Genomic DNA, 12919 nt, shown 5'->3' on the forward strand with positions numbered 1-12919 from the left:
GGTCCCAATCCTACAGATTTGTTAAACACAGAGCAATAACCAGGAACAGAGAAATCAGAATCTTTTCACTTCTCCAAAGGCCCTCTCCCAAAGAATTCACATTGTAGCAGTCTGTAGCTCTTCTTTTTAATTAGTTTATTGAAACTGTAAAATATAATAAGTTATGTATACAAAATTAGACAAAAAAAATGACAATTAAGACTTCATTGGCTATAGGCTACAGCTCTAGCCTGGGGTATTTTCTAAATGTTTTTGCATATAGCAAAATAATGACTGTATCCACACAGAGTGTCAGGGTGGAGTCCTAGCTTTGGTCAATAATAATCGTATGGTCTCATTGTCCATATGCAGGCCAAAGCTTATCAGAGTAAACATTTTTTGGATTTGTCTCCAAATAAGTAAATGTCAAAGAAATACATAAGTGTATGTGTAACTAGCTCCCTAGAAATGGCAGGTTAAGTAAAAAATACATGATCTGATGCTGGTTGACCTCTGACCCCAGAATTCAACAGTAGGTGGGAAGAGGGAACTCTTCTCCCCACCCACAAGTGTGTGTGTGTGTGTGTGTGTGTGTGTGTGTGTGGAGGGAGGAGGCAGAGAATAGCCATCCCTGCTTCGTTACTGGAAATGTTGTTCTAGGGAAGCTGCAAACTATTATCTTGGAAATGCGTGCTCTTCACATGTGACATTTGCAGTCTAATTAAGGGGGAGATTCTCATCATCGTTATCACAAAGCAGGGGAAAGGTGTACCCAGGACTTCAGAAGGAATGAAGGTAACTATGTTTTGCCATGGCAGATTTAGCTTGCAGAATATATCAAATAGGTTCTGACAAAGAGCAGCAAACAGACATAGTAAATGATGATATTAAGTATTCATTATGACTTTATCACAGTATGTTCTACATTCATTGGTGGAAAATTGTTTGTTGGCTTTAAACATATGACTGATTTTCACCCCCAAAATACTTGCTCAGTCATGCAACTTGTGATTTTAGAAGCATTGCTTTATACGTGAGAGGCTGGTTTTAATTTAGTAACAACCACAGTCAGACCTGTCCTTAGGGAGCTCAGCCATGAGCTCCAAACTAAGCCCCTGGTGAGATCTTTACCCTGCTCTCCAGCTCTTTACAATTACAGATGTAGGAAGAGAATCTGCCAAGAACAATGCCAGTTTATTAACTTCATTTCTGAATGTATGCCAAGCAATTGCAGTTACTGCAACTGAAATGGGAGGGTTTTTTAAATTTCCATTTTACTTGGTGACTCACACTGTATTCACTTCCATGGACCTCAGAGGCCTGGCATTTCCCAGAGATCTACTTTCCTTTTGCTTATTTGAACCTTACTTTTCCTGTGATTATAGAATCACACGCTAGCCTCTCACTTGCAGAAGACAAACTGAGGCCTGGGGAGAAAGAATAAAACGGCCCATGTTGGCACAATTAGAACCAGGCCCTGGATGCCAAGCCCAGGCCCTCCCTGCACAGGGCTCTACTTCCCCCGATTGGCTCAGAAAGCCAGGCCTAAAACTCTCACACCATGTAACTCATGCACAAGTCTCAAACTCTCTGGAAATCAAGAGTTATGTGTGGCTGAGCTGTTAGAAAGTAATCATTTCTCTTTTTAAGCAGAGTTACCACCCATTTTTCTTTGAAGCAAAAATAGCCTGGCATATAGTATAAATGGCCGTGTCCTTCGAGCACTGCTGACCCCAAAGGTCAAATGTGACTGAAAATGAGAGTTGGAAGGCAATTCATCAATATATATAAAAGTCCAGGGACCAGAATGGCAGAATGACCAGAATGACCAGAATGACTGGTAGTTATGATGAGCACTGTGGCAGCCAACCAGCCTGATCTGGGCCCCAATCAGCTGCCCCCCCCCCCCCCCCCTGCCAGCCTGGCTCTCCATTGGCCCCCAACACAGGGGTGGGGATGGTTGGCCAACTGCCTGCAGCCCCTCTCCTCAGCCGGCCCTGCCCCCGATTGGCCCGCACTCACCCCAAAAGGGGCAGGGCTGGCTGTACAACTGCCCATGGTTTCTCCCTGCTGCTGGCTTGGCCTGATTAACCCCCATTGGGCAGGCCAGCTGGACCCCACCAGTGCACAAATTTTTGCACCAGGCTTCTAGTATGTTATAAAAAACAACTGGGTCCCCAGGCCTAGAACTCATGCAGTAAATAAAATTGACTATTGCACAGGTCTCCTTGATTAGACAGACACATACCTTCCTATCAGTGACATAAAGCAGGCTCCAGAGCAAGTTCTCCCATTAGTGACCAGATGGCTGCAGGAATACGATGGCCTCAGAAACAGGCAAAGTTATCTTATGAACCCACTTGTATTGATCCGGAAACAATACATGCAGGGGGAGGGGGAGGGTGGTGGTGTCTGCATTTTGTAACCATTTTACCAAACTCCCGAGCTGCTTTCCTCATGAAAATGCTGCCTCACCATCTCAGTGGGAAGCATCGCTCTCTCTCAGAACTTTTATTACATTTTCTTAGAATCCCCTCATTCAGATTGTTTGATATCTTCTAGCAAAGTGGCTTGTGGACATGTCTCTGTCTCTCCCTGGGTTGTAAACTTCTTAAACAGGGACCAGATTCTTCACTTCTGTCATCCCCACATTGTTTGGCTCACTTGAGTACCCAACAATATCCCTTAAACAAGTTCATGGTGAGTGGACTAGCTGAATAAATATTTATTCAATCTGGTGAGCTGCAGGTGGGTAGCTGGGAGCATCCTAGCTTTAATCTTTTCTCTTTAGTTAGAGTGGAAGATGGCCTCATTTCCTCTTGTTTCTTGAAACAGCCTAAGGCATACCCTGGCAACATACCCTTGATTCTTGGTCGTCTGTTGGCATCACCCACAGCTCTAGAGTCCTCATTAGATCCTGAGCTCTCATTGGGTCCTTGGTGCATCCCAAGAAGAGTGGTCTACAGGCATGCTCTTCAGGATGTAGCGGGTAGCTGGGAGGCAGGGGGTACGACGCCGGCCCACTCCAGTATGTCTGCACACAAGGACTCCACAGCATCCAGCCGTTCTATCTGCACCAGTTTTGTGAGCAGCTCTGGGATGCTGTAACCTGCTGTGCTGATACGATCAAAGAGCTGCATGCCATCTGTCATGCCCCCAATCTCATCCCTCTTTAGTCCAAAGCTCTCTGCAAGGTGGCGCCACGTTTTCACAACAGCCTTCTCAGAGTTGTATGTGGAGCTGAGCATTCTGCTGGTCTTCTCAAGGCAATCAAATGGCAGCTCCGTAGGGCTGAGTCCTGTGGAGACGAAGGGCCACAGTCAGATGCTGCAGATGGCAGTCAACAGAAGGCAACACCATGACATTTATTTTTAAACCTTTGAAAAATATGTAAAATAAAACACAGATACAGAAAAACACTAAAAATAAATAGCTTAAGGCCAACAGTACCCAGGACTTCGGCAACCACATGAGAAGTCTTTTCCTAAACCTCAGTCTCGATAATGGCCTTTCTCCTCCTAAGAAAATAACCACCATAACCATATTGACAGTGACCGTTATCCTCTCGACACCATTTTCAGCAGTCACCAAAGCCTTCCATACAGGCTACTCTTAGTTGAGTAACTTTGCATACTTGGACCTGGGCCAGGAAGAAAGTCAAAGGGATAGTATTATGTCCCTTTATGGGGACAGTAGTAACCTTTACGAAAGGTGCTCTCAAAGACAGACCAGACTTAGTGTTTGAGAAATCTGAGCCAACTCAGTAGTTCACAGACTTTGCTATACATAGATTCACTTAGAAACATTTTAAAAAATTGATGTGTTGCCACTTCTGGAAGATGGAATATTTTTCTGGGTAAGTAGAGTGAAACCCCTGGCACTATACATAAAGCAAACATATAAGGATTCTAGAAAATGGAGGGGAAAAAACTGCCGAGGACCTCAGTACTGGAGCAATAATACAGTGGTGAGTTCCTTGGGTTTGCTTTTGCCTCATCATCCAAATCATGGAGCTGAATAGTTCAGCAATCCAAATTCCAACAATAACAAAAATATCTTCAACAAAAGCCTGTTATCTCTAATTAAAACACTAGGAAAACAGAAGCTTAGCAAGAAGAAAACATTTAGACAATAATGCTTTATTGCAGCCAAACACCACAGAAAAACTGTGGTTTCACCACCACCATGGCCAGCAAAGGCTGACTGAGGAGTCTGGCTACAATCCTGCACCCGATGGTGTCAGGGAAGGCTAAGTAGGGAGCCTGGACTTTCCTATTATCAGCTGGTAACAAGTCCCCCAACTCCCATTGTATCAGTGGAGACCACTTGGAGAAACAGATTCCCACTGATCTGTTTCTAATCTTTTCTCACTAATCTTTTCTCTTTAGTTAGAGTGGAAGATGGCCAGCAATAAAAAGGAGCCAACACTTGGATGTCAAACCAGCAATAAAAAGGAGCCAACACTTGGATGTCAAATAAGGCTGAGTGGGAACTTGAACATCTATCTGCACCACACCTGCCAGTAACAAGGTGGCACCCGCCCCCTACCACAGAGGCATCCCTGGGCACCAGCTACAATAGAAGGCTTAAGTAAGATCCATAACATGACATAAAAACCCAGGTTTCAATAGACACTACTCATCATACCAAGAACCAGAAACATCACAAAAATCAACGAGAAAAAAAAAAAAAAGACAACCAATAGATACCAACACTGATGTAAGATATGTTAAAATTATCTGACAAACTTTTTAAGTAAGCCATGATAAGAAAATACCTCAAAAGTAATTTCAAACACACTTGGAAAAAAAATTGAAAGCAAAAGATAGAAAACTCATTAGATATGTTTAATGGCAGAATAAAGACAGAGAAAAGAGCTAGTGAACTGGATATTGGAATGGAAATTATTGAATCTGAACAACAGAGATAAAACAAACTGAAAGACTCAGAGCCCTAGGGACCTGTGACCCTGTGACCAAAAGTCTCACATATATTCCATGGAGTCCTAGGTGAGGAGAAAGAAAGTGGAGCTTAAAAAAAAATGGCTGAAAAATTTCCTAACGTGGAAAGAAACAAAAGCCTACAGATTAAAAAATCTGATAAAACTCTGCCGAAACCAGTTTGGCTCAATGGATAGAGCGTCGGCTTGGGGACCAAAAGGTTCTGGGTTCGATTCCGGTCAAGGGCATGTACCTTGGTTGAGGGCATATCCCCAGTAGGGGGTGTGCAAGAGGCAGCTGATGGATGACTCTCTCTCATCAATGTTTCTAACTCTCTATCTCTCTCCCTTCCTCTCTGTACAAAATCAATAAAATATATTTTTAAAAAAATCTGATAAAACTCTGAACAGAAAAAACTCAAAGGAAGTCATATCCAGACACATCATAAATAGACTTCTGAAAACTAAAGACAAGAAAGTCTTAAATGCAGCCAGAGAAAAACCACATATTACCGATAGGGAAAAAAAACAATTAGAATGACAGTGGGTTTCTGAACAGAAATATGGAAGCAGAGGGAAGTGGCAGTGTTTTCCAGTAATGAAAGAAAAGAGCTGTCAACCCAGTATCCTATACCAGTGAAAATATCCTTTAAGAATGAAGGCAAAATCAAGACATTCTCAAGATAAAGAAAAACGAAAGGAATCTGTCACTACCACAGCTATCCTAAAAGAACAACTAAAGGACGTCTCTAAACAAAAAGGAAATAATAAAAGAATAAGCCTTGGAACATCAGAAAAGAACACAGTAAGCATAATTTGAGTAAATATAATAGGCTTTTTTTTTTCCTTTTAAGTTTTCTGAATTATTATTGTAAGTTGATGCAACAGATGTGGTTCTAACTATATGTAGAGAAAATATATAAAACAACTATAAACAAAAAGGACATAGGGAGGTAAGGTTTATATATATCACTGAAGCTAGTAAAATAATGGCTAGTAAAAACACTGTGGACAGGTTGAAAGTAAAATGTTAGGAAAAGATAAATCATGTAAACATTAATAAAAGGAAAGCAGAAGTGGCTATCACAGCAGATAAAGTAGACTTCAGAACAAGGGAAATTATCAGAGACTTAGAGGGACATAATATAATGATAAAAGGGTCTATTCAGAAAGAAGACAGAGCAAACCTATACATGTATGCATAGAACAACAGAGCCCCAAAGATGTGAAATAAAAGCTGGTATAACTAAAAGAATAAACAGACAAATCCACAATTATAGTTGAAAACTTCAACCCTCTTCCTCAGTAACTGGTAGAATAATTACAATATAGAACTTAACCATACATTATCCAAAATAATCCAATCAACATTTACAGAACACTCCAACCAATAATAACAGAATATACTTTCTTTTCAAGTGCAGGACATATACTTCAACAAAAAAATTTAAACGAACTGAAACTGTATGCAGAATGTATCCTCACAATGAACTCAAACTGTAAGTCAACAACAGAAAGATAATAGGAAAATCTTGACACACATTTGGAAATGAAATAATACAATTTTTTTGTTTGTTTTTTTAAGCAGAGATTGAATTTGGTTCATTACATTCATTTCCCCATGGAGTTAATGCATTTATAGACATGGTTTATTTTTCAAAGGCTGAAACACTGTTTTCAGAGACCTTTATTAGGTTTCTGCCAGCTTCCTTGACTTTCTGTTCTAAGAAGATTAGTTTGAATGTGGGGCCGAGGGAGGAGAGATATAGGGATCCTCATCTTTCTGGGAGGTTCTGGAACCAAAAGCTATTGGTGCTTCCCAGGTTGGGGCGGGCCACTGGCAGTCACATCCTGCTCTGCATCCTGCCTCCCTCCTTGAGGAGAGCCCTGGCACTGGGGATAACCCCACAGAGCTGACCTCCCACTGCAATCTAAGAGCTCCGCTGTCCACCGGGCCTCTGTCTTGCACCACTATTCATGCATTTGGTGTACTATCAGGGCTAAACAAACACTTCTAAATAACCCAGGAGTCAAAACAGAAATTAGAAAGAAAAATTTAAAAATAATTTAAAATGAAAATTCAACATCTCAAATCAATAATCTAAGCTCCCATCTCAAGCATCTAGAAAAAGATTAGCAAAATATACCCACAGTAAACAGAAAGAAAACTATAATAAAGAGCATGAATCAATGCAATTGAAAAAAGAAGAACAATAGAGCTAAACTTGAAAAGAGCCAGCCAGTTCTTTGAAAAGATCAACAAAACGGACTAATCTCTAGTAAGATTTTTAAATAAATAAAGAAATATAACACAAATTATCAATATCAAGCAATTGAGCATATCACTACAGACCATGAAGATGTAAAAAGATAAGGGAATACACACATAAATTTGACAACTTAGATGAAATGGAACAATTCCTCAAAAAGCATAAGCTACCACCACTCACCCAGTTTAAAGTAGATAATTTGAACAGCCTTAATATGATTGAAGAAGTAGAATTTGTAGTTTTAAAAATCACTACCCCCCAAAAGTTGATAGGTTCACATTGTTCCATTGGAGAATTCTACCAAAATTCAAAGAATCAACACCAATTCTACATAAAATCTGGACAATAGAAAAGGAGGAAACACTCCCCGCTTGTTCTGTGAAACTAGTATTAGCTTGATACCGAAACCAGTACCGAAAAAGAGAAAACTACAGATCAATATCCCTCCTGAATATACTAGTAGATGCAAAATCCTAAAAAATGATTAGACAATAGAATTCAACAATATATTAAAAAAATTATATTCATAAGAGTGGGCTTTATTCCAGGAATACAAGACTGATTCAATATTTTAAAAATAATGTAATCTATTCACAAAATTAATGTAAATTACAAACAAACAAACAGAAAACACCCTAGGCTAATGTTATACTTAATAGTGAAAAACTGAGTGCTTTCACTCCAAGATCAGGAACAAGGCAAGGATGTCTGCTCTCCTCATTCTTAGTCAACATGGTGCTGAAGTTATAGCCAGTGCAATGAGGCAGGAATGGGCAATAGATTAAGAAAAAGGAAATCAAATTGTCCCCATCTGCAGATGTGATTATCTGGGTGATTATCAAGGAATCTACCAGAGAACTCCTAAACCTTATAAGTGACTTCAGCAAGGCTGCAGGATATAAGATAGACACACACAAAATGAATTATGTTTTTATATGCTAGCAATTAAAACATACACTAAAATTAACATAAAATATCATTTGTAATCATTCAAAAATAAATGAAATACTTAGGCATAAATCTAGCAAAATAGTAACAGGACTTGTATTCTAAAAACTATATGTGGTGAAAGAGATAAAAGAAAATCTAAATAAATGAAGAGACATTCCATTTTCATGGTTTAGATAGTATAGATGTCAAATTTCCCAAACCTTGGTATACAGGTTTGCTGCAATTCCTATCAAAATCCCAGCAAAATATTTTGTAGATATGGGAACAATTATTCTAAAATTTATATGAAAAGGCAAAGGAACTAGAATAGCTAAAACAATAAAGAAAAAAGAATAAAGTGGGGACAATCAGTCTATTTGATTTCAAGACATATAAATATGGCAATCAAGATTATGTGATTTTGGCAGAGGAATAGACACACAGATCAATGCAAAAGAACAGAGAACCCAGGAAATACACTCACACAAGTATGCCCAAGCTGATTTTTGACAAAGGTGCAAAAGTAATTCAATGGAGAAAAGATAGTCTTTTCAACAAATGTTCCAGGAGGAAGTGAACATGTAGAGGAAAAAACAAAACAAAACCTCAACCTAAGTCTCATATTATGTGAAAATTAACTCCAACTGCTCATGGACTTATGTGCAAAATATAAAACTTTTAGAAAAAAAATCATTGGGATCTAGAGCTAGGCAAAGTGATCCTAGCCTTGATACCAAAAGCAATCTATAAGAGGAAAATGATAAATATGACTTATTAAATTTAAAACTTTGCTCTGTGAAAGATCCTATTAAGAGAATGAAAAGACAAGATACAAAGTGGAGAAAATATTTGCAAATCACAAAATTGAAAAGCTCCCAAAACTCAACAGCAAAAAAAAAAAAAAAAAAAAAAAAAAAAAAAATCACACAATCCAACTGAAAGATGGGCAAAAGACATGAAGAAACATTTCGGATAGCAAATAAGCCCATGAAACGATGCTCAAACATGAAGAAAATACAGATAAAAACCACAATGAGATATCAAATACACATACCAGAATGACTAAAATAAAAAAATAGTAACACCACCAAATGCTGGCAAGGATGTGGAGAAACTGGATCACTCATACATTGCCAGTAAAAATGTAAATGGTACAGCCATTTTGAAAAGTCGTTTGGAAGTTTTAAACAACACTAATCTACCATACCACTCAATAATTCTGGGCATTTATCCCAGAGAAATAATGATTTATGTTCACATAAAACTCTCTACATGATTATTTACAGCAGCTTTATTTGTAATGGCCCCAAAATGGAAACAACTAAGATGTTCTTAAATGGATGAATGAGTGATTAAACAAATTGTGGTACATCCTTAACACAGATTACTAGTTAGAAATAAAAAGAAACAAACTATGATACATGCACCTATCTGGATGAATCTTCAATGAATTATGCTTAATAAAAAAATACATTTGCAAGAGTTTACAGTATGTATGATTCCACTTATATTACAATTTTGAAATTACAAAACTATAGAAATGAAGAACAAATTAGTGGTTGCCAGGGGGTGGGGTAGCTAGGAAGTGAGTGTGGCTATAAAAGGGCAACCAGAGATATCCTTGTGGACGATCTGCAGTGCATCCATGTAGATATCCTGGTTGTGACTTTACGGATGGCTTGGCGAGATGTTACCATTGGGAGAAACTGGGGAGAGTATCACATGACCTCTCTGTCTTATCTCTTACCAATACGATGATCTCAAAAGGAAACGTTTAATTAAAAACACAATAAGAGACACCGATGCCTGGGACTCACCCCAGACCAATTACATCGGGGCTTTGGGGCAGGGGTGTAGAGGGAGCCAGTGTAAGACTCTCCGAGGGCCTAATGTTCACTCAAGACTGGGCCCTGCTGGTCATTGGTTCTCAGCAGCACCATGGGTGCTGTAGGCACATGAGAGAGCAGCTGAGTGCACAGGGCTTCAAGCCCTTCATCCTTCCAGTCTCACTGGAGGAGCTCCTCTATCCGAAAATTAATTTGAAAAATCGCTGTCCCTGGGGTCTGGGCTCTTAAGATAAAGACATTGTTGGAGCCGAGAAGATAGAATTCTAATCACCTTTCTGGGTGATAGAATACAAATCTCAGACCATCCTCCACTGGGCAGCTGATGGCTCCCAGCCACATATGCTGGGTCGGACAGGCTGACCTGGGATATGACTGGTGGAGAGAGGCCACATTTCAACACTCAGAGCTTTTGAAGAGAGCGCGTGGCCCTCAGGAGTTATTTTTGACCTCCAGAACACCAGCCAGTAAGCCTGCCCTGGGTTCAGTGTGCTGGGCTTGGCCCAAGTGGAGAAATGAGTGGGTACCAGGCTACACGCCTGCTGCCTGGGCATATGGAAAAATCCATGGAGGGGGCCAGTGAGACCAAACCAAGTGGCCCGATGAAGCCGGGAAACCCCCCTAACCTCAAGGATGAGTTTTATCTCCTGAAGACAAGATGGTAACATAGAAACTTCATTTGGCAGAAATTGGGAGTGCAGATTCTGGTTTCAGATAGAAATATAATTAGAAATATAAACTCATTCCTGCCCACACTCTAAACTGCAGTTAGTAAGGCAGTATGATTCAGTCTGCTTAGGAGACATCCTTACGAGAGGACACCTCCACACACACTGCCAGTGAGAGGGAAGGGAAGGGCGGCTACCACATTTTGGATAAGTGATGATTATCAAAAATTTTGAAGATGATAATGCCAAAAAGAGACAGCCCGTGGGGTCTGGGAGACATCTAGCCCTTCCACCCCTGCTTTCTCTAGAGCAGTGAGTGTCCTGACTGCGTGTTCCCCTCAGCGAGGCCCTGCACTGGGGAATGCTGGTTCCCTGGCCTGAAGGGAAAGGAGGGCCGAGGGGAAATGCTGGGGAAATGTGCTAACATAGCTTGGAATCAAATTCCATGTCCCTCCACCTGAAATCAGTTCAGCCAAGCTTCTGATGAGGAAGTTGGATGGGTGACTTTTCTCGGCCCCTCCCCAGAGCGCCAGGATTCCTGTCAGAGCCCCCTCCTCGCCTCCGGTTAGAAAGCAAGACCTGGGGGAGTGCCCCCGGACAGTCCTTCTATGCTCACCTTCGACAACTCCACACACGTTGGCATACACATCCAGTATCTTTTTCCTTCGACTTTGAATCTATGAAAATAGTTTAGAGAATGTTAATTTTCAGAAAGGAGGGAATGGCAGAAAACAATGAATCTACTCTTCCATCTCAGTGTTGGCAGAGAGCCGCTGTCCCCTGATTTCCAGCTGGAAATGCTGAATCAAGGCCCCACACGAACATCTTATCCATAACTGAGAGCACGCCTTTTTCTGGGCGTCCAGCTCGAGCACTGTCCCTGCCCTCTGGCAGACTTCCTTGGCTCATTGGGCGTAGACTCACATGACAACCAGAGGCCACATGTGCACAGGTCTGTTTGGAGGGCAAATGCCAGGGACTGCAGCTTGCCGGCAGGAGGCCAAGAGGTGAGGCCCCTAACGGGCAGGTATAGAACTAGCCCTGCTTGGAAGGCCCCCTCGTATCCACCCCCTAGGCCTCCAGGTTCAGCAAATGACCAGCCCCACTGCAGAGGTCACTGAACTGGACAGCCCATGATGTCTCCGCCAGAACCCAGGCCCAGTCCAGTCTCTAATTATAAGGGACACTTTTACCAAGAGCAGCACTACCTAGCAACACAGCTGCCCTGAGGCTTGGATGCTAGACTGTCAGGCAGCCTGGGCAGGCAGCCCCACACCCCTCCACAGTACCTTTAAGGCCTGCTTCAGGTGATAAACCGTGTGGAGCATTTTTTTTACCTGAAAATGTGCATGCTATGTCGATAGATAGCTATGTGGTCATATAGTACACAGCTATTTGTTCATACAGTATATAGCTATGCATTCACATAGTATATAACTATGTATTCATATACTTATATTGTAAATAGTTATATTTAACTATTATATGTGTGGTTGGATATAGGGCAGTATATTTACAAAGTTTTTTTCTGTCCTATAGCATTCCAAGCAATTTTAACTTATTGTCTTTGCTTATTTATTTTCTTCTATGAAGCTACATAAGATAAATAAGTTTTCTATTTTTATAATATTTTGCTTTAAATCTGTCCCTCCATCTGAGTTTGCTAACTTGGGCGGTGGGAGTAGCGCCACGCCCCACAGCAGGCTCATTGGAGAAGGGGCGTGTCTCCGTGCGTTAGGGCTGCACAGAGAATCCCAAGGTGTGCGCCTGGGCTGCTAGCGCCTCACCCCGGCTGACTTGGGGGTGGTGGCGGCTTTCTCCCTGGCCAGGTGGACCAGTGACAGCAGGCACAGCTCCGGGGAGCCCTGCTTGTCGGTGGAGGGCTCCTCGTCACTGTCCATGCTCCGGCTCAGCAGCTGCTCGTTCTCAGAGGAGGCGTCGTTCTCACTGTGGAAACAAGAAGGGTTCGTTAGCCGAAACCGGTTTGGCTCAGTGGTAGAGCGTAGGTCTGCGGACTGAAAGGTCCCAGGTTCGATTTCGGTCAAGGGCAGGTACATTGGTTGCGGGCGGTGTGCAGGAGACAGCTGATCAATGTTTCTCTCTCATCGATGTTTCTAGCTCTCTATCTCTCTCACTTCCTCTCTGTAAAAAAATCAATAAAATATATTAAAAAAGGAAAAAAAAAAAAGAAAAAAAAAGAAGGGTTCGTTAGCGCTGCCTGGGAAAGTGCCGCCGCCTGCATGTCCTTCCAGCGGTGGGCGGAGCAGGGACGAGGTTCTTAAGCTTTTA

At 41.4% G+C, this 12919-nt stretch overlaps 1 protein-coding gene across 6 annotated transcripts in view; it reads right to left on the minus strand.

Moving 5' to 3' along the window:
* Window positions 1–1529: 1529 nt before the first annotated feature.
* The window catches only part of EDAR (ectodysplasin A receptor), an 88189-nt gene continuing 76799 nt past the window's right edge, over window positions 1530–12919 (minus strand). For all 6 annotated transcript variants that reach the window (XM_084872480.1, XM_084872483.1, XM_084872482.1 and 3 more), the window contains 3 exons: window positions 12418–12577; window positions 11247–11307; window positions 1530–3277 (listed from right to left, as the gene is read on the minus strand). In XM_084872480.1, the coding sequence (XP_084728606.1) occupies window positions 2955–3277; window positions 11247–11307; window positions 12418–12577 (544 nt within the window). In that variant the 3' untranslated portion in view covers window positions 1530–2954. The remainder of the gene's footprint in view (window positions 3278–11246; window positions 11308–12417; window positions 12578–12919) is intronic.

The sequence above is a fragment of the Pipistrellus hanaki genome (genome assembly GCF_964339955.1).
Source record: "Pipistrellus hanaki genome assembly, chromosome: 2".
Lineage (NCBI taxonomy): Eukaryota > Metazoa > Chordata > Mammalia > Chiroptera > Vespertilionidae > Pipistrellus > Pipistrellus hanaki.